The sequence below is a fragment of the Lactuca serriola genome, chromosome 3 (genome assembly GCF_051521515.1).
Source record: "Lactuca serriola cultivar US96UC23 chromosome 3, Lser_US96UC23_V15, whole genome shotgun sequence".
NCBI lineage: Eukaryota > Viridiplantae > Streptophyta > Magnoliopsida > Asterales > Asteraceae > Lactuca > Lactuca serriola.
Genome location: NC_136410.1, coordinates 72,519,469 through 72,540,914, shown reverse-complemented (window position 1 = coordinate 72,540,914; position 21,446 = coordinate 72,519,469). Strand labels below are relative to the sequence as shown.

At 34.0% G+C, this 21,446-nt stretch overlaps 4 protein-coding genes across 7 annotated transcripts; 3 read left to right on the top strand and 1 right to left on the bottom strand.

Moving 5' to 3' along the window:
* Positions 1–3,336: 3,336 nt before the first annotated feature.
* LOC145092609 (Ankyrin repeat family protein) lies at positions 3,337–4,745 on the top strand. Its single transcript, XM_079030566.1, has 4 exons — positions 3,337–3,630; positions 3,905–4,037; positions 4,117–4,241; positions 4,335–4,745. Exons 1-4 carry the CDS (start codon positions 3,427–3,429, stop codon positions 4,614–4,616), a joined length of 744 nt encoding a protein of 247 aa, XP_078886692.1. The 5' UTR covers positions 3,337–3,426; the 3' UTR covers positions 4,617–4,745.
* Positions 4,746–4,790: 45 nt separating this feature from the next.
* On the bottom strand, positions 4,791–6,939 carry LOC145092610 (protein NETWORKED 3C-like). The gene is made up of 2 exons (XM_079030567.1): positions 6,669–6,939; positions 4,791–5,674 (listed from the first exon to the last, which is right to left on the bottom strand). The coding sequence occupies exons 1-2, from the start codon at positions 6,775–6,777 to the stop codon at positions 5,094–5,096; spliced, it is 690 nt and encodes a 229-aa protein (XP_078886693.1). The 5' UTR covers positions 6,778–6,939; the 3' UTR covers positions 4,791–5,093.
* Positions 6,940–7,087: 148 nt separating this feature from the next.
* On the top strand, positions 7,088–11,030 carry LOC145092608 (uncharacterized). Of its 3 annotated transcripts, none has more exons than XM_079030563.1 (10): positions 7,088–7,324; positions 8,355–8,658; positions 9,000–9,217; positions 9,393–9,507; positions 9,776–9,865; positions 9,937–10,098; positions 10,198–10,317; positions 10,394–10,504; positions 10,632–10,713; positions 10,801–11,030. In XM_079030563.1, exons 2-10 carry the CDS (start codon positions 8,497–8,499, stop codon positions 10,863–10,865), a joined length of 1,125 nt encoding a protein of 374 aa, XP_078886689.1. In that variant the 5' UTR covers positions 7,088–7,324; positions 8,355–8,496; the 3' UTR covers positions 10,866–11,030. The 3 variants fall into 3 exon arrangements, with proteins under 3 accessions (XP_078886689.1, XP_078886691.1, XP_078886690.1); XM_079030564.1 differs by having other exon boundaries at positions 7,120–7,324; positions 8,493–8,658; XM_079030565.1 differs by lacking the exon at positions 9,937–10,098.
* A 6,188-nt stretch (positions 11,031–17,218) lies between these two features.
* On the top strand, positions 17,219–20,960 carry LOC145092607 (uncharacterized). 2 transcript variants are annotated; one of them, XM_079030560.1, is made up of 15 exons: positions 17,219–17,399; positions 17,721–18,116; positions 18,191–18,268; positions 18,418–18,473; positions 18,546–18,665; positions 18,762–18,832; positions 18,906–18,999; positions 19,102–19,311; positions 19,412–19,666; positions 19,784–19,892; positions 20,000–20,067; positions 20,162–20,231; positions 20,304–20,378; positions 20,479–20,570; positions 20,723–20,960. In XM_079030560.1, the coding sequence occupies exons 2-15, from the start codon at positions 17,814–17,816 to the stop codon at positions 20,823–20,825; spliced, it is 1,704 nt and encodes a 567-aa protein (XP_078886686.1). In that variant the 5' UTR covers positions 17,219–17,399; positions 17,721–17,813; the 3' UTR covers positions 20,826–20,960. The 2 variants fall into 2 exon arrangements, with proteins under 2 accessions (XP_078886686.1, XP_078886687.1); XM_079030561.1 differs by lacking the exon at positions 17,219–17,399 and adding an exon at positions 17,453–17,631.
* The last annotated feature ends 486 nt before the right edge of the window (positions 20,961–21,446 follow it).

Sequence of the window (21,446 nt, the reverse complement as noted above, 5' to 3'; positions counted from 1 at the left end):
ACACACACACATTCATACACAACTTAAAACATGTATAATATATTCATTCAATACTCATTCCAAATAACATATAATAAATAAACATATAGCACGTATTTTATAGAGAAATAATTCATATCTATGTATTAGAAGAAAGCAACTACATACTCACTTGATAAGATGATGCTCGGACGGCACTACGGCTCTTAAAATAATAATCTTCGATGAAACCGGGATATCTTCCAAAAATCGGGTTTCTCGCGGGCAGAGTTTCGGCTCGACAACTCTATTTCTCGGGATCTTCGGGGCTTCGGGACTTGCTTCGGGTGTCGAAATGATATCGGGGCTTCGGGGGTACTTCAAGACAGCTAGAGAGGGTATTGATAGTGAGAGAGTGAAGGAATTAGCAACCATGGTCAACTGCCCTTCGATTTCTATTTATAGGGCTATTTTTCTGGATTCACGTCGTGAGTTCAGTCAGGCATAGGTCATTGCGTTCGTCATCAATCCACTTGCTCTAGAAGCGTCACTTCTGAGTTCACGTCGTGAACACCGTGTTCACGTCGTGAATTCTGACACGGTGTCGGGGTTTGTGCCCCAAACTTCAGAAATTCATATCTTTCGCATACGAGCTCCGTTTTTGACGTTCTTTATATACACGTGTAGGTGAGATTATGCTCTACAACGCTCGTTTAGACTCCATCGGCTAATTTTGAATTTAACTTTTATTATATTATTTTTAGTAGGCCGCGACAAGAAAACTCCGTTAGGAATTCACAACTCCTTCATCTGACGTCCGTTTTCGTCTGTCTCTTTACCGTTGAACTACTATCGATGAGATCTTCAATTCTCGTTTAGATTGTCTCGGCTAGAAATCACTCGATCTCATATTCAAACTTTGGGCTACATACCGCTAAGTCGAAACTTCGAAAAATCATAATTTCCTCATACAAAGTCAGATTTAGACGTTCTTTTTATGCACGCTCTCGGTTTAACGTATTCTACGAATTTCGTTTAGATCACTGAGGCTAAATATCGCTCTATCATAAATTCACTATTTACGTCATGCAGTGTCGTACCGGTTCTGTCCCGAAACTTCGACAGGTCATAGCTTCTTCGTTATAACTCGAATTTTGGCATTCTTTATATATCTGGAATCCTCGTCACGACCACTACAACTTCCTTCATAAATATCGGGCTTATCTAGTATTTTATTATTACGCTTATTCTTGTTCTTAATTCATTTAAGTTACACAATTATGCGTAAAACACATAACACTCAAAATAATACATTTTTATTATTTCACAACGATTTACAAAGGTTAACCTAGACTATTGCATCATCATTAATGCCTAGCCTAGAAACACGGGCGTTACAGTATGGTTGATGTGATACTGCTTTGTGCTGTAAGCCAACAAACCTGGGAGCAATCCAGTCATATGTTGAGGGACCGGGAGAGGGGCAATCTAGTCTTATGTTGAGGGCTCAAGAGCAAACCAGTCATAAGTTGAGGGCCCGGGAAGGAGCAATCCAGTCTTATGTTGTGGGCTAGGGGGCAATCCAGTCTTATGTTGTGGGTCTGGTGTGCATGCATTGTATATGTTAGGGGTGAGCGCGGTGCGGTTCGGTGACAAAAACTTCACCACTAACCGCAAATGCGGTTAATCCATTTTCAAAACCGTTTGGTGCAGTTATTTTTGCGGTGCGGTTAAACGGTTATTTTTGCGGTGCGGTTTTGTTTTTGTGTGTTTCGGTTATTAACCGCATGGATTTGGTGCGGTTATTTTGTGTGATTTTTAACCACACTTTAGAGTTCAAACAGTTTTAAGAGTTTAAACATATTACTTGTAATAATAAAAAACCAAAAGGTATAAAACAATTAACTTAAATTACAAACAACTAATATCTTGAAAACTTTAAATCACTAGTAATTAACATTAAATATCTTAAAATTGTCAAATTTCACAATTTTCCAAAGTTAAACATACGAAAAAACTAACACTTTTGTCTTCTAGAATTTTATCCTTCTTTCATCCATGAAACTTGTCTTATTTTTAATATTTAATATATTAATAATTAATAAAAAATTATATATAATATATGCGGTGCGGTGCGGTTTTTAAAAACTAATAACGCCGTACCGCAAATTTGCGGTTTTTGAAAAATAGAGAACTTCACCATAAGTTTTTTTTGCGGTTGCGGTTTTTGCGATTAATTTTAGTTGCGGTGCCGTTTTTGCTCACGAAAGAAGGATAAAAGAAGGATTAATTTTAGTTGCGATGCGGTGCGGTTTATGCTGTTTTTGCGATTAATTTTAGTTGCGGTGCGGTTTATGCGGTTTTTATATGTATTATTGTATGAGGTATTTGGGGGAACTCACTAAGCTTTGGCTTATAGTTCTGGATTTTAATGTTTTCAGATACTTCAAATGATCGCGGCAAGACGAATGCATGATCGTACACATTCTCCAGCTGATTTATGTTTTGAGAGATTATTTTGATACTTTGATTTTTATGGATTTGATATGAAACCAATGTTTGATTATCTTATGTGTTGATGAGAATGTCTTTTAAAAATGAAAATTTTTATCGTGGTTTTTAGGACGTTACATTTTAATACTATTTATGGTTTGAAACTCATGTTTAAAACTGGGAATAAACCATTTTTAAAAATTGGTTAAACTAATTTTTCAACATTTCCTTCCAATGTTAAGTGAGCCCATCTATTTTGTCTCTATGCGCAAGCGCGTGCGCGCGCGCACACACACACACACACATATATATAAGGACAAAAAATGACGACGCTTGTTGAAACGGCAGAAGAAACAAGTATGTAAAAACATACTAAAGACAAAGGCATATATGACATGTACCCAAACAAGACTTAATATACTCAACTATAGTCTTCTATTTGAGGTCATGTCTTGGGATAATGTCAACTCTTTCATTTCTAACATCATACTATCATCCATCTTTCTCCTTAAACGACCTTGTCTCCTCTTCCCATCTACTATAACTGATTCCACCTTCCTAAATGTCGTTGACAACCTCCATTTACTAATGTTCATATTGTTGTAATCTATATAAGTGGGTTGTTTACTTTTTATATTAAGAAATTGATAAATACGTATGTATATATTAAGTAAAATTTGTCTTTGAATTTAGCAAAAAAATGATTTTAAAAAAAAAAGGAAAAATATCAAATTTTGAGGGTAATATTGAAAAAAAAAATAAGTTGGGTTGAATTTATAACTTTTGGTTTATCATAGGGGCCTATTTGTAAGTTACTTAAAAATGCACGAAACTTTCGGCTATCAATTCTTACCCCTTAAGTTTTTTAAATTAAAGTTTGACCCCTTTCTTTCTGTACAAGCTTCGCCCTCCGGCTACCACAAAGACCACCTAAAACCCTGGACTGCACCACCGATTCCGAAATTGCCGACAGAAATGGAGATTGATCCACAATATCCAGAACCTGAAGCAGACAAAACTGAAATCATTAATGACGACGATCTCTTCAGAGCCGCCGACAACGGCGACGTTTCATTTTTCAAATCCCTCTCTCAGCCGCAGCTGTTCCGTTGTCTCGCGCTTCGCAACGAAGACGGACGATCGCTACTTCATGTCGCCGTTTCTTCAGCCCGCACCGAGGTTTCCATTTTCCTAGCCTAATTTTATCTCGCCTCTTGCTATGTAGTTTGCTACTTCCATTTAGAAAATGAATTCATGAATTTGTACCAAATTGAAGAACTATTTAGGATTATTTTGATATAAATCACGAACCTTTTTTTAGAAAGTAAAGGCCGAGTTTGATTTCTCCACAATAATTTGCTGCAAATTTGAAATTTTCTAGGTTTGAATGACAAGAGTGCCACTGTTGAGTCCTTTCTAAAATACTTGTTGAACATTGATTTCAATAATACAGGTGGTGAAGATACTTGCAGCTTTTGATCACTCAATCAGTGGCATTAACAGTGCTGATGAAGAAGGTTGGGCACCACTTCATTCTGCATCAAGCAGTGGAAATGTTGAGATCGTCAAGATTTTGCTGGATAGAGGTTGGATAATTCTTTTTCTGCTGAAACTTTTGGCTCCAAATAGTGAATTACTTGCTAAAAACAACATTCCGATGAACAGGAGCTGATGTAAACTTGAAAAACAATGGAGGTCGCACTGCTCTTCACTATGCTGCCAGCAAGGGTTGGTTGAAAGTAGCTGAAATTCTTCTTTCAAATGGCGCAAAGATCAATTCAAAAGACAAGGCTAGTAACTTCATAATTTTCTTTAAAAACTTATCATTTTCTTTTTGTAATCTTTCTCTGATTTGATAATTGTTTGATGTTCATCATATACAGGTAGGGTGCACCCCATTACACCGGGCTGCAAGTACAGGGAAGTCAGAGTTATGTGAGCTTTTGATTGAAGAAGGTGCAGATATTGATGCTGTTGATAGAGCAGGGCAAACTCCTATTATGAGTGCAGTTATATGTTATAACAAAGAGATAGCTCTTTTACTCATCAGACATGGTGCAGATGTTGATGTTGAAGATAAGGAAGGATACACTGTTCTTGGTAGAGCATCAAATGAATTTAGACCCATACTCATAGATGCTGCAAAGGCCATGCTTGAAGGATAAAAAAACACTGAAAAATGGTAGTATTTTTTTTTAATAGTATATTGAGTAGTAACATATGCATGTTTAAAGCAAAATGTTGCAACTTCTTTTGGGTTTTTATTTTGTTATTGAATTCTGGGTTGCCATGAAGTCTTTTTGTTGAAAATCTAGATTCTTGAGAAAGAAAAAGGAGATACAATTACAAGCTGGGAGTTGACTTTTTAGGGTCAAAAATTTTGTTAAAAAGATGCTAATCAACTGTTTTCAAAATGTCCTAGGGATAATTGCGTCAAATAGCAACGTGCTTATAAAGAACAAATCCCATTTTTAGAAAGAAAAAAAAAAACTTATAGACACATGTGACATGTTGGTTTTATTGATTCAACCATTTCCACAAAAAACATTTGATCATTATATTGGGTAAAAAACAAAGTATTTTTCCTCATGTAACATTAAAAAGGGGTAAGTATTCTACTATTGATAACTAATTCTAAGCCACTAATTTAGAATTTTCTTGAAAATTAGATCTTTTGCTCTCAAAAATTGAGATCTGTTCCTCTTTACATCAGCTTCCATACAAGCTAACTTACTCTTCAATTCATTGTTCTCACCAAGAAGCTTCTTCACATGAGCTCGCAACTCATTAATGGCTTCTCTTTTCTGATCATTCCTTTTCACCAGCTCAGCCTGCAGCTCTAAATTATCTTCAACAAGTTTCATCACACTCAACCTCATCTCATCACAACGATTTTCTAAATCATCAGCAAACTGAAAAAATTTGTATCTCTTTTTCTTTAGCTCATCTTCAAAGTTGTGATCACAACTCTGAAGTACTTTAGGAGAAAACCGGTTAGGGTTTTCAAAGATGGGGGAATCCAACTTGGAAAATGCACGTAGATTTTCATATCTTTTCAATAACTGGTTGTAGTTTCCAGCCAAAAGTTTGTAGGATTCTTGAAGATCTTCAACGGATTTAATGAGTAAAGGTCTCTTTTTGTAGAACATCTCAGCCCTTTCTGCAAATGTATCCCCATCGTCTTCAATAAAACTTAATATGTTTTTTACCTTCTTCTCCAACTCTACATGCATATATAAAAAAACAACACAAACTTACTAGGGCTTCATACGCTTAATTTGACTTTTATAGTCAAAGCATCGACTTTTAGATAGACCTGGCAATGGGGCGAGTTTGGAGCGAATCGACCTTGATCCAAACCCTTTTAACAAATTTCGAAGTCCGATCCAAACCCGCTCTGTAACCCGCAGGGTTTCGAATAATCAAATCCATACCCTTATCCACCAAATCAGCAGATATCCAAAGCTGCCCCGTAACCCGTAGGTTTTTTGAATAATCAAACATATTTTACTTAAATCATAAAATCACATTTATCAAAATAAAACTAAGTGTTGATTTAGAAAACACATTATGTACTCGAGGACTTTCTATTGGAATTAAAATCATTATTTTAGTTACTTCTAATAGGTTTTTGACCGTTGGTTGCATTGATAGAGAATAGGAATTACAAACTTTCTTCCGATTGATAAATGACCTTATTGATTTATAAATGAAATTGGTGATTACATGATGAAATATAAATGAAATGAAATCGTGACTCTTGGAAGAACTCTGGAAGTCTGGAAGTTGATTCCTCGAGTCCTATGTAAAAACAGTTTAGTCTTTGGCCTTTTCTCTTTGGACTTTCGATTGGAATTTAATGTAAACTTTAGGCAATATAAAATATAAATGTATAATTCTAAAATTTATATGGAGCGGGTTATAAACAGATCAGATCGGTAATGATCCATACCCGACCCTTTTAACAAAAGGGTTAGCGGGTACGGGTCGTTAACGGGTAAACGGATCAAAACTATGCTTCAAACCCGTATAATTGTTAAGGGTTTGGATCGGATCAGGGTCAAAACCCGCTCCATTGCCAGGCCTACTTTTAGATACCAAGTAATAATAAATTTTGAAAAAGGTTTCCGTGAGTTGATTTAACATGAACAGACGTGAAAATCATGGGTTTTGTCGAAAATTATGTATTTAATCTTGACAGAAAGAGAAAATCAAACCTGATAAAGTTGACTGCAGCCATTGAGATTGATGGAGACGATTATTATGAGTGTTGTCAAGCCACCATGAATGAGAAGAACCATTATCCGTGTTGGTGTTGTTCTCCATGTTTTCTTCTAAACCTTCAAGAAATATCGATACTATTCATTAATTATATATACAAACATAATTATGGATTCCAAACAAACTGCCTAATTTTTTTTAAACCTTAAAAGAGATATAGATATAGTAATTCATGTACGTATACATATATACACGCATAATTATGGATTCCAAACAAACTTTTCCTAATTTTACTCTTACAAACGGGTTTTAAAACAGCCGATAAATCTTTCCTAATTTTACCCCGATTCAATCCGCGTCTTAATCAAAAGACTCTTAATATTTCAAAAGCCTCTTAATATTTCAGACATAGGATTGGCGTGTGTTCCTATTTTGCCCTACGACGACTTCCCTCTTCTCTTTTCTATTTTATACGCCGACCCCTTATCCTCCCAGCACACTCCGATTACCTACAGTCTTTTGCCGCCAGACGCTCCGCCTCCGTCATCCTGCCATCGCTTCCCTTCGTATCTCCGGCGCCACCCTCCCATACGTCCGGTGCCAGCCTTCCACACTTCCGGCGCCACTGTCGCACATCAGAGGTCGCCTTCAGGTATGTACAGTTCTTTAGTTTTTCCTTTTTTCTCTCGCCAAATATAATGAAGTAGACGATTTCTGGGTGAAATCAGTGTTTTCTTTCTAAAATGGGTAATGGTTCTGTAATTCTTGCTGATATTTGGTATTTTTTTGCTGAAATCTCCATTGTCAAAGGATGTTTTGATTTAAAATAACACTAAATTGACGTAAAGATTGATGATTTCAAATTGGAATTGAGGAATTTTGATTACACATCCTTTGAGCAGAGATGGAAGATCAGGGCCGTTTTTTTTTTCCGGAAAAACTTCTCTTGATGTATTAATGCTGAAATCTGATGTGGTAATGTTTGGACACGAAAATCTGATCTGATGCTATTTTTTTTTTCTGATATCGTATGTTCTGATGTCCTGAAAATCTGAAGTGCTTGTTTTGGTTTTGGGGTGTTTCGATATGAAAAAAAAAAAAAGAAAAAAAAGAAGAAGCAGAAGGGAGCTTATTGTTTATTCCCACCTTAACAACTAAGTATAAGTGTGTTGATAAAATTTTAAAAAATTTATTGTGTTAGGAATAAACTAAATAAACTAATTTTAATAAATTAAATAAACTAATTTTAATAAGCATCTCCACCCATTTGTTTATTAATAAGCTAATTCAAACATCCCCTTTATTTGGATTTCAATATAATTTTTAGGATTTTCCTTTATTTGGATTTCAATATAATTTTTAGGATTTTAAAATATTTATGAATGATTTGGGTTTGTTTTCATTTGAGGTATGTTCAATTTGTATTTTATATGATGTTTATGTTTTTTTATATGATGTTTATGTTTTTTAATAATTATTTAAGAAATGTCGGTTTTTATATAAACAAGCATTTGAATTCATTGAAAAATAATACAAAATGGCAAAATGGTCAATTTTACAATTCAGTATAGCAATTCATATGTTTCAACCAAACAATGTTTAAAAAATTCAGACACTTTTAGAAATTCAGACGACGTTGAAAGTCATATCTTAAATTTTTAAATCTTGCCAAACAAATACAGTTTGCAAAGTTGGGGGTGCTTATGATCTAAAATTAAAAACTAGAGGGTAAGAATTGAAATACTGAACGCCAAAAAGGTTTAAAACCTCAAAAAGAGAAAAGGGTTTTCCATTGTGAGGAATAACCGCAAGACGAACAGGAAAATGGAGGAAGAAGACGAAGATCCACCACTTGCTGTTGAGATCAACGAAACCCTAGACCATCAATCGTTCAATCAATCTTTACAAAAATACGAAAACACAGATGAACTTCCACCAGTTGGCGTGACTGTCATCACCGGCTATCTGGGCGCAGGCAAATCCACTGTACTATCTCTAATTCGATGTTATCAATTTCCTTAATCATTTTAGCACCGTTATTATGCAAACTGTACCCTAATTATTATTATACTAAAAAGTATATTCAAAGTTTTTTTTGGAAGTCGGAACTTATGAATAACAAATTAACAATCATTGTATATCCGTTGTTATGATGAGTTGTTACGCTTGAAGTTTTTTCTTAGAATATCTGGGAATTTGATAGCGACAGTGTTGTTACAAACGGAATGATTTTCGAAGCACTTTCTTAACTCTTTGACCATTATAACTTGTATGCCGTTTGAGAATCCTTTCAAAAAACTTATTGATGACTGTTGATTTTATTTCAGCTGGTTAATTATATATTGAATGGACAACATGGAAAGAGGATAGCTGTTATATTGAATGAGTTTGGTGAGGAGATTGGAGTTGAGAGAGCTATGATTAATGAAGGTGAAGGAGGTGCACTTGTTGAAGAGTGGGTTGAGCTTGCAAATGGCTGTATTTGTTGCACTGTGAAACACAGTCTGGTTCAAGCATTGGAACAACTTGTTCAGAGGAAGGAAAGGTAATGCCTTTTAAAGTAATTTCCATGATTCCTTTTGCAATCTTGGTTTCTTTTCAAGTTGCATATGCAATAATCAATATATCATTCAAGTTCATATAGCAAAAAGATTTTAAATAGTTCAAGACTAACTCTAATATCATTAAAATCATGTCATTTTTGCTTTTTGTGTATCTAGACTGGATCATATATTATTAGAGACCACTGGATTGGCAAACCCTGCTCCTCTTGCATCTATTCTTTGGCTGGATGATCAACTAGAAGCAGCAGTCAAGCTTGACTCCATTATCACTGTAAGTTTCTTGTTCAAATGTAAAGTTAATCGTTTTAATTTTGACTTGATATTATAAATTTAAAAGAAACGTTTTTGATAAAATGAGCTTATGATCCACAAAAACCCTTTGTTTAGAAACATGGGAAGTATTCTTGATGTCAAATGGCATTGATTAATCTAACTGAATTGATTATAAAAAGGGATACGTTTGTTACGGTGTTTGGATTCATAATTCATCAAGTAATAAAACTAAAATCTTTAAATTACTAAACTTTATTCCTGGACAGGTTGTAGATGCTAAAAATCTCCGTTTTCAGCTCAAAAAGCATCAAGATTCTTCCACATTTCCTGAAGCCTTCTTACAAATAGCATTTGCAGTAAGTGATATTATTATTATTATTATTTTAATAATTTCATACGCTCATTTTTCAATTATCATTTCTTGTAGGATGTTGTAATTCTTAACAAGGTTGATCTAGTTTCTCCAGATGTTCTAGAAGAACTAGAGAAAGAGATACATAGCATTAATTCACTTTCTAATATAGTTCATTCTGTGAGGTGTCAAGTAGATATGTCCATAGTATTAGATTGCAAAGCATATGATGCTTTGGTTAGTAATTTAGCCTCCCTTTTCCTTAAAAATCATTTTTATTCTCAATAATATTATACCAATTTGACATTTTTACCCCCAAAATCTATTACATCACAGCATGTTGCACACCTGGAAAATTTACTAGAGGAAAATAAATCACTAACTACCAAAGATCTTCATGATAGTGGCGTGACAACTATGTGTATTTGTGATTCACACCAGCTTGATCTTGATAAGGTATCACTTTAAAACCTCAAAATATGTAATTGTTTATAATTTTTTATTATTTTTATTATAGAATTTGTATGTGTAGGTGCGTTTATGGCTTGAGGAGATACTTTGGGATAAGAAATATGACATGGATGTTTATCGATGCAAAGGTGTTTTAAATGTTGTGAACTCTGATGAACTTCACATAGTACAGGTAATATTTTGTACAAACTTTTCGGTTAAATGCAAGAAATAGCAATGTACTTTCATAAATGAAGTTACATTGCTATTTAGATCTTAACTTTTAAATGAAAGTATGTTGCTATTTCTTGAATTTTCAGGCTGTGAAAGAGATTTATGAGATAGTTCCTTCACGAAAATGGAAAAGCCAAGAAAATAAAACGAATAAAATCGTGTTCATAGGTAAAACCTAAAACTAATCTTCTAATTAGGGTTTATATTATCTGTGTGATTGGCCTTGATTTTTTTATTTTATTTTTATTTTTATAGGGAGATCACTAAATGAAGATATTCTTATCGAATCTCTTAGAGGTTGTGCTTCGACTGTGAGTTAATTGTTGTAATATTATAAAATTTTATAACTTTTATTTTATTTAATTTGTATTTTTTAAGGTAGTGTGATTTGAAGACTATAAAAGGTTGTAATTTTATACAAAAAAAATTATAGCTTTCTTTCAAAAAGGGTTTTTTTTTTAATGGAAATGCCTTTTTTTGATGTATTAATGCTGAAATCTAATGTGGTAATGTCTGGACACGAAAATATGATCTGATGTTATTTTTTTTTTTCTAAATCAGCTCATGTCATATGTGCCAAAAATCTGATGTGCTTGTAGGATTTTATTTGGATATCAATATAATTTTTAGGATTTGAAAATATTTATCATTGATTTGGATTTGTTTTCATTTTGATGTATGTTCAATTTGGATTTTATATGACGTTTATGTTTTTTTAATAATTATTTAAGAAATTGTTTCGGTTTTTTATGACAATATAGAAGGTTAAAATGGTTATTTTTACAATAGATGTTCCAATCAAACTAACATGTAAAAAATTTAGATCTTAAAAATTTAAACTTTTTTAGAAATTCAGACATCTTAAATTTTCAAATCTTGCCACAGCCTGATACTGTTAGCAAGGTTGGGAGTGCTTATGATCTAAAATTCAAAACTAGAGGGCAAAAATTATATATACCAGGTGTGAAACCCGTGTATTACACAGGTTGATTTAAGAAAAGATTAAAAATTAAAATGTAAACAAAAAATATTTTTAATGTACAACTTTAAAATAAGAAAAAAAGAAACGTATGTATTGTAATTTAATATCATATATATGTATGTGATTTTAATTTTAAAAGTTGAAACAAACCAAAAATTAACAAGTGTATAATATTTATTTCAAAAATACCACAAAATGATAAGTGTCAAAACTAATAAGAGATTGACATGTGGCAAAAAAAATTTCATTTATTAAGAAGAATATTAAATACCAAAATGTGTTTACTAGGAAAAATTATTATTCTTAGCAAAAATAGGGTCGTTTCTTAACGTCTTCATATCTATTCTATTTTTTAATTTTTTTTCATTTTCCTCCCTTTAGTTTGATTTGTTTTATACTTTGTACCCTAAACTAATTTTGATGTAACAATTTTTCTCCATATAATTTTAAAATCAAATTATTGGTATCTTATTAGTTGTAGTTTTGGTCCTTAGTTACGGTTTTAGTCTCTTATATATTTGCTTTTATAGTTTTCTTTTTTTACTAATATTGTTTTTTTATCATTATAATTTCTTAAATAACTATCATTTGTGTAGTGTGCAAATCAAGATATAATGTCAAAATTTATTTTTATCCACATCCTCCATATATAATTATTTCCATCAAAAGTTTTTTTTTTTTTGAACCGACAAATACAAATATACTAATCTACTCCTAAACTAACATCTAATTCTACCGACGGGACTTGAACCCTCGACCTCAAAGAAGGGGGGCACCACCTGATACCGCTGGGCTAGAAGCCATTGATTATACTTTTATGGTTCACTTTGAAAATGAGTTCTTTGCCGCAACGCGCAAGGTGACAGAATACTAGTTGAATATTAAACACCAAAAAAGTTTAAAACCTCAAAAAGACAAAGGGGTTTTCTATTGTGAGGATAAATCGCAAGACGAACAGGAAAATGGAGGAAGAAGACGAAGATCCATCACTTGTTGATAAAGTTGGAAAGTTTATCCATATAAACATCATATTGATTCATATTTGAATGTTGAGGCTTGGACTTAATGAATTAAGCTGTAAAAGATGCATTTTTGGTCCCTTTAAGACTTAAAACTCGATCTTGGTTATTTGGACCATCCTAATGCATAAAGTTGGAAACTTTATCCATTATGGAGCTATTAGGAACCATAAAAATGTGATCTTGGTCCATTTATTCCCTCCATGCATGAGTTATGATGCCTTGGTTTGTTTGTTAAGTTAGGATTTTAGCTTTTGGACCTTTTCTAGATCAGAGTTCAGATGAAAAGTCCTTGAGATTAAGCACTTATGAGGAGAATACAATTCATACGAAGTGCGTTGGGCGTACTAAAGGGTATGTTGCGCGTACTGTGACATCCCTATTTTTTACGGTCAGAGAATACCGATTCGTTTATGCTTTATTTGAAAATCAGAGTATACATTTAAAAAATATGTTGCGGAATTTGTTCCAAAAAATATGATAAAAAATTTATCAAAGCATTTCCGAAGAAATGTATTTTCATTATATTATAAACCTCAGGATGTCATTATCAATACAGATCAAAAGTTTGAATAGAAACAACATAGACCTTACAACATCTATTTATTCTAGTGGCCTATAATATATTGATCTCTCATTAGATCATCACTCATGTGCTCTCTTGCCACTACTGTATACAAGAAACTGAGTGGGTCTGGCTTGGGAGCCTGGTGAGCACATAGGATTTTCAACCCACAATAATTAAGTTCATTAACTTCGTCAAATCATTCAACCCGATTACTCATTCCCGTTATCATCACCTTACGTCCCTAAAGCATCTAATATAAGGGACTTAGCCTAAGGATTTTCATCGAGGTGACAACATTACTTAGAGGATTCCTCAGCAATATATGTCAAATAAGGCAACCATGAGTGGGATGGAGTACATCTGGTGAACACGTAGTTCAAATAAACCCCTACAGGTTACTAGCCTGCTAGCGTTCTACTGGACTGTCTAGAATAGTTTGTAGTCGTCATCTATACTCCGCTATTATAGATGACTGGATCATCGTAAACATCGAGGCCTCTCATCATTTTATCACACATCAACTATTTCATCTACTCATGTTTTACTCAATATTTTCGTAGATATAAAAATACATATACATTTAAAACATATACCTCACATTAACAGACAAAAAAATAACGGCCTGGACTCGCTTTGAACCAAAAGAGATGTTGCTTGATTCGAGTATGCTTACTTTACAAAGCAACACCTTCCGACCCCGGCAACGCCGGAGAATCCTTTCTAGTTTATATTAAATATTTCATATTTATGTGTAAGATGACTGTAACTATGCACTCACTTGTTAAAGTGGTGATTCCAACTTGGACAACGCTTCACTTCTTAATAATATAATTTCCTTCGACGAAACTTAATATTATTACCCCTAGATTTTAGTCTAATATTTATCGCGACTATTTACGAGCGATATTGTTTTATAAGCGTTAAACAATACTTTTCAACCACTATGTACAGACAGAGGTCAGAGATGAAACACCGGAGGGTATGACCATTTTGGCATTGTAGCACTTCTGAAATCTAACAACCCTATGCGACCCTTCAAACTAGAATCCCCGTATCGCGAGTAGTTAAAAAATATTATAATAACACTCTTTATATTATATTTTATAATATAGATTTTGTTTATAAGATCATAATATCGATAATAAATTTAAACTTAAGTTATACTTAAAGTAGGGTAAGCATAACTCACTTACCGGGAGGTTTGGATAGAAACCGGGTTCTGCAGGGGCAGAACTTTCGAGCCGAAAAACTCTTTTTCTTGGAGCCTTCTGGCGCAATGGGGCTTTCCTATAGCACTTAGAAGTTACTAGGGCTTTGGGGGGCTTTATAGAGATGTTAGAGAGGGAAAGAGAGGCTAAGGTGTGAGAAATGAAGGCATCTCTCGCATGCTATTTATAGATGGGCTGGTCCACGGTGTGCGTGGCGCTCTTCGGAGGAACGATGCGTGTTCCCGGTACGCTGCACATACGAGGGTACGCAATGCGTACAAGGGGGCAGGTGTCCGAATTTGGATGGGGCGACGTGGATGATCCAGAGCCAAGCCTTGCGAGAACGCAGGGCGTAGAGCTCTTCTGCGGGGCGGGTTCACATGCATCTCGCATCAGCCACTTCCGATTTCTAAATTCTGTAACTTTCGCATACGAGCTCCGTTTTTGACGTTATTTATATATGTACGTAGGTGGAGAAATACTCTACAACTTTCGTTTACACTTCGTGGCTAATTTTGATTTTATTTTTAAATTTATATTTTTAATAGGCCAGAACAAGTAAAATCCGTCAAAATTTTCATAACTTTGTCATCCGACGTCCGTTTTCGTCTGTCTTTTTATCATTGAGCTCCTATTAACGAGATCTTCTGTTCTTTTTAGGTTGTTTCGGCTAAAAATCGGTCGATCTAATATTTGAATTTCGGGCTGCATAATACTATGCCAAATCTTAGAAAAATCATAACTTCCTCATACGAAGTCAGATTTGGACGTTCTTTTTATACATGCTCTTGGTTTAACGTATACTATGACTTTTGCTTAGATTGTTAAGGCTAAAAAGTACTTTATCATAAACTCACTTTTTTTTACGTCACACAACGTCGTGTCGGTTTTGTCGTGAAACTTCGACAAGTCATAACTTCTTCGTTATAACTCGGATTATGGCGTTCTTTATATATCCGGAATCCTTGTCACGACCACTACAACTTTCTTCATAGATATTGGGTTCATATGTTATTTTATTTTTTGACACTTATTTTTATTCTTAACTTATTATATCTTATAAATAAGTATAATGCACATAAAATCACATAATTCACATAATATTCAAGTAATTCCTTTTTATTACTCCAAAATAGGTTACAATTGTTCACCCTAACTATTACACCATACTACTAATGCCTAGCCAGAAACACGGGTGTTACACGTATTGGGTTAGAGTCATGTGTTTTTGGCTAAGTCTCAACTACACTCGGCGTAGCGTAGAGACTGAGTATGTTGGGCGTACTCAGTCAGTTTGACCTTCTTTGACTTTTTGTCTTGCTGACTTTGACCTTTGACTAAGAGTTTTGACCAAGTTTGACTTAGGGGCATTTTGGGTATTTTGAGCAGTAGTTTGAGACTAGATCATTGTTTGTTGTATAGGTGACCGGTAGAGTTAGCAGTTGGAGCTGTAATCTGTTCAGCTACATTCCAGATTGAGAGGTGAGTTTTCCTTACTGTACTTGTGGGTCGAAGGCACCAATGTTGACCTAGTAGATTGTGTATTCTGGTTTAGAATGTTGTTATGTTGTAGTGATATGTTAAGATTTGCATGATTACCTAGTTGTTGTTATGTGTATTATCTGTTATACATGTCGACATAGTGTAGTTGGGTTGAGATTATACTGTTTTGTGCTGCCAGTCAACAAACCCGAGAAATCTTACCGAAAGGTTGTGGGCCAGAAGGGGGCAATCCAACCATGACTTTGTGGTTCGGGGCAATCAAACTGGAAGGTTGTGGGCCAGGGGTAATCCAACCGGAAGGTTATGGACTCAGTATCTATTATTTGTAGATGTTCTGTTGTGTGGTATTTAGGGAAACTTACTAAGTTTCGTGCTTACAGTCTTATATTATGGTTTCAGGTACATCAGATGATCGAGGCATGACGAAGATTTGATTGTACACATCCTTCATTTTTTATGAAATTTGTTCTTGGGATACTCTGATTTGTGACTTTGACACTTTGGAAACTATGTTTTGTAAATAATTATGTTTTTGGTTGTTTTTGAAAAATGAAAATTTCACCTTGATTTTTGAGATGTTACAAATTGACTTTATCATATAAAAAGGTTTAGCGGTATAATTTATTGCTCGTTCGCTTTCTCACTCGTTATACGGTGATAACTATGTTCTAATATATTTATTCTATATTTTAAAAAATCTAAAAAAATTGCAAAGTATATTTCATAGCTCTTAGATTATAAAAACATAAATGTAATTGTTTATTCGAGTTAATTCATTCGCGTGGAATGCAAAAAAATTATTCGTAAACTAACGAAATAAAATTATGCTTATTTAATTAACCAAACCTAAACAACCAAACTTCATTTGGTTATTATTCACTTTTAGGGATTTTTTTACACACCACTCGAAATACATGTAGGGTCGCTATAGCTCCATAGTTTCTCACCATTATATAACTCCTTTTTATATAATACCCTAACAATCTAACATGATGAATCTATTTAATTAGTTTATTTAGATCAACTTCAAGATTTATTGTTATTTTGGATATGATTATGATGCAAGTTTTTTCCTTAGAATGTTTTATTTATGTCAAAGATATCTAAAAATATTAGAAAACTTTAGTCCACTTAAAAAATAATAGACCTTTTAGGATTTTACAAAAACAAACAGCTTATAAAAGTTAACGTAATATTAAAAAACTTTAAACTTTCACAAGTTTTTTTTGGATAGTGGATATACAAACACTAATACACTCAAATATAGGAATACAGAGCATTGGGGTTGGGCTACGTATACAAATTGCCTTTTTTTTTTTTACCTCGATTTAAATGTCAATGTCACTTGAGATTCTATCTTTTACTGTGAATACTCCTACAAAATTATAGTTTCCAAGAGGATAATTCTTACAAGCAGTTGGATCCACCCAAGAAGACAAACAAGGCCTCTGTAGTCTGTACACTGGTTACACCCCAAGTTCTACCCAAAGCCAGCAACTTGTCGTCGTCGTCATCGTCGTCGTCTCTTTCTATCTCGGAATACATATATAGCTCCATAGTTTTCACCGATTAAGGTATGTGTTATGATATCGTAAACATAATGCATCTATTTGTTAATTCGTTTAGCATGACTCGAGATGTTCTGTTATTTTGGATATGATTCTGATGCATGTTTTTCTCTTATTTAATTACATAGCTCGAATTAATAGTTTTTACAACACTCAATGATTCAGTATCATGTCATTGATAGAGACGTAGAATACCTTTTCAATTTCATATAAAGTTGACTAATAGGGATATAATCCGGTAAACTTTGCTCAGCCTCCCTAGTTGCCCTAAATTCTTTTTGTCGGTTAAATTCGAAGCTCAATGGATTCATTTTTGACGTTGTGAAGGTGTTTGAGGGCTTGAAAACGTCCGACGACGGGTTTTGAACTTCTCTGAGTTGACAGAATAGAAGGAATAGGAGGGTAGTGATACTGATTGCGATGTATCGGCCAGTGTCAGCCATAACCGATCATGGTGGACTCCCCACTGAAAGTGGAGATACTGTTGTGACACTTGACCAAGTTCCTCGATGGATTGATGGTGATTTAAGATATTCTGATGAAATTGAAGATCCCAGTTCACATTTTCCAGACCCTTTAGCTTCATCATCTGAGGCAGAGAGTAGCGGGACAGGAATTGTTTCAAGGTTTCCAGTTGATCATGAAGTTAACTCAAAGATTTATCTGTGGAGAGGAAACCCTTGGAATATGGAGGTTGATGCTGTTGTCAACTCCACAAATGAGGTGAGCTCTTATCATTCTGAATTTGTCCAAATTGACTCTTTCATCTAACTGTATATTATCGAATTCCTTTACAGAACATGGATGAAGCACACTGTAGCCCTGGTTTGCATGCTGCATCAGGGCCTGGTCTTGCTGAAGAATGTTCAACACTGGTAACTTACCTTTCTACTTACACCTTTTAATGTTTGTGTAAATGATCAAAACAATCAAGTTCCTGGTTTAGCTACATCTTTGTCTATATCACAATCAAGAAGACTTCTAAAATACCATAATAATCTGATGTAACCTTTGACTTTCATAGGGTGGCTGCAGAACAGGGATGTCTAGAGTTACTAATGCATATGATCTACCTTCAAGGTATGCATTAGATTGTATGATTTCACTTTTAGTTGACCATATTGAATAATATGTTTTTGATTTTTCTTTTAGGAGGATCATACATACCGTGGGGCCTAAATATGCTGTAAAATATCATACAGCTGCAGAAAATGCTTTGAGTCACTGCTATCGTTCTTGTCTAGAACTTCTCATTGAAAACAGACTTCAGAGGTTTTCCCATACCCAATAATTATTTATCCCTTTTTATGTGGTGGTTGTATATATGGTGACACTTGACCTTATTGCCCCTCAAATTTATATACACAGCATTGCTATTGGCTGTATATACACAGAAGCAAAATATTATCCTCGAGAACCAGCTGCACATGTAGCAATAAGTAAGAAAAACCTTTAAATTCCCTGTTTCTTTTGTAAAGATTATAAATATTCTAATTCTTATATATATATCAGGAACAATTCGCCGGTTTCTTGAGAAACAAAAGGATAAAATCACAGCAGTGGTCTTTTGTACAACTACAGCAAATGATACAGATATATATAAAAGGTTAGCTTTGATTTTTTTTTTCTTTGAATATGGTCAGGATAAAGTTTTGATTTTTTTTAATATCCATCTAAGCACTTTCTCTGTGATTTCCTTTTTGCTTAGATTGCTTCCACTCTACTTTCCACGCGATAGAAATGAGGAAAGTTTTGCAATTATGAAGCTTCCTGCTGATGTTGGGGATGAAAATGGTGAGACTCTTATAGATGAACGAAAAATCAGAATAAAATCTTTACCCAATGTGAAGAAGAGTGTTCCAAAACCTCGCAAAGCTTTGATAGATGTTCCTATCAATGATCGTGGGTTGACCAGAAGGTTAGTCAACTCAAAAACTCGTTGTGTTTTACTATTATTTTAGCAGATTGAGATAACAAAAGAGACAGGTGGATAATTAAACTTATTGTTTTCATAAAAGGAACTCTTCATCATATTTGGATTCATATCTGGATCCAGATTTCATGTCTCTAATCATGGATCCAGATCAAAGACGAAAAGAACAATGGGAAAAAACAGCAAAAGCACAAAACGGGTTCAAATTGGGTAAAATTCTAGGGTTTGGTGATGTTGGTGGGCCCCCACTTTCAGCTGCTGAAGAGTACTCACTCCATTCTAGATACCTTGCAAAAGCAAATTCTAGGAATCTTTCTGAAATAGCAGAAATGAAGATTGTGTAAGTGGTGTATTTCACTTTCAAAAACTTTATATTTATAATTTTATATAATTATATTGAATCATATATACTGAAAGTACATTGCTATTATTGGTCACATATTACTTTTTGTTGTAGGTATCGAGGGGGAGTAGATAGTGAAGGTCATCCAGTTATGGTTATAGTTGGAGCACATTTTCTTCTTCGTTGTCTTGATCTTGACAGATTTGTACTCTACATAGTAAAGGTAATATGAATAATAAATTGAAAATTTTCAGAATAGATGAATTGTATTAAGTTTTGATGAATAAGAAATAAGAATGTGTGTTTTTCTTGTGAATGTTGGAATTACAGGAATTTGAGCCCTTGATACAGAAGGCGTATAGCATTGTTTACTTTCACTCTGCTGCATCTTTACAAGTGTGAGTACTCTTTAAGCCATATAATTAATTTTTATGCATTGACTAGTAAACATGCTTTATCTTTTGATGTAAATCAAGTTGATGGAATTAACAGGCAACCAGATCTAGGATGGATGAGGAAATTACAACAAATACTTGGTAGGAAAAGTCAGCGGAATCTCCATGTAAGCAATGGTTTTAAAGTGAATTAATTACCAATTTTTTTTGTTAAATATTTTTTATATATATGCAAACAGGCAATCTATGTCCTCCATCCAAGTTTTGGACTGAAGGCTGCAGTTTTCACAATGCAACTCTTAGTAGACAACATGGTATGCCATGCCCTAACATTCTTGACTTTTTGGAAGAAAAAAATAAAAATAAAGATTTACATAAATAATATGTAAAAAATGGAAATGAACTTGCTTACAGGTGTGGAAGAAGGTTGTATATGTTGAGCGGCTTCTTCATCTCTTCAAATATGTTCCTCGTGAACAGCTAACCATCCCGGACTTTGTTTTCCAGTTGAGTGTTTATTTTAATATTTTACTTCTTTTTTATTTTTTACTAAATTAACTTGACATGAATGTTCATGTGTGATGTGTTGGTTTATTTTAGGTTTATAAATGATGATGTCATAATTTGAATTTTTATTTAATGGGTTTTTGCATTTTAGGCATGACCTGGAAGTGAATGGAGGGAAAGGACTTGTTGTGGATCCAAGAACAAAATATGTATATAATCGACCCGGGGGAAAGTCTGAAAATGTGATCATTTAAATTTTTGGTAATTTTGTTCTAGAAATTGATTTTGGAGTATCCATGTGAATAGTTTTTTGGTTGTGATTTGTTATTACTTTGTGTAAGAGTTGTCTTGAATAAATTAGGTGGTGATTGTGCTGTGTTTGTGCAAAATCTTGAAAGTAATTGCAACTATTGTTTATCTAGAATAAGAGAAACAGTGAGGTAGGTAGAAACGAATTTCTGATTATGTGACTTATAAATATATCATTAAAACTCTGGATAAATTGCATTTTGACAAAAAGAAATGAAAAAAGGCCGGAACTTTGTTTCACAGCGGGTTGGAGAATTCGGGTCAAAAAGATAATTGCATTCCAGTCCGTAGATTTTTAAAGTTTTGATATTAGAAATTTGCCATGGAAACTCTCTGAAATTCACAGATACGTATAATAATGGGTCTCTACTTGTTTATCACGTTGGACACATTAATTGCTTAAAATTTCTAAATATTAAGGCTGTGTATGGGTCGGTTTGGGTTGGTTTTGGACCCAAACCCAACCCAACTCATAAATGGTCGGTTTCTGGTTTTCAGAATTCAATAAGATCGGTTTCTGGTCGGTTCGGTTTCTCGGGTTCTGAGGTCGGTTTTCCGGTTTCTTG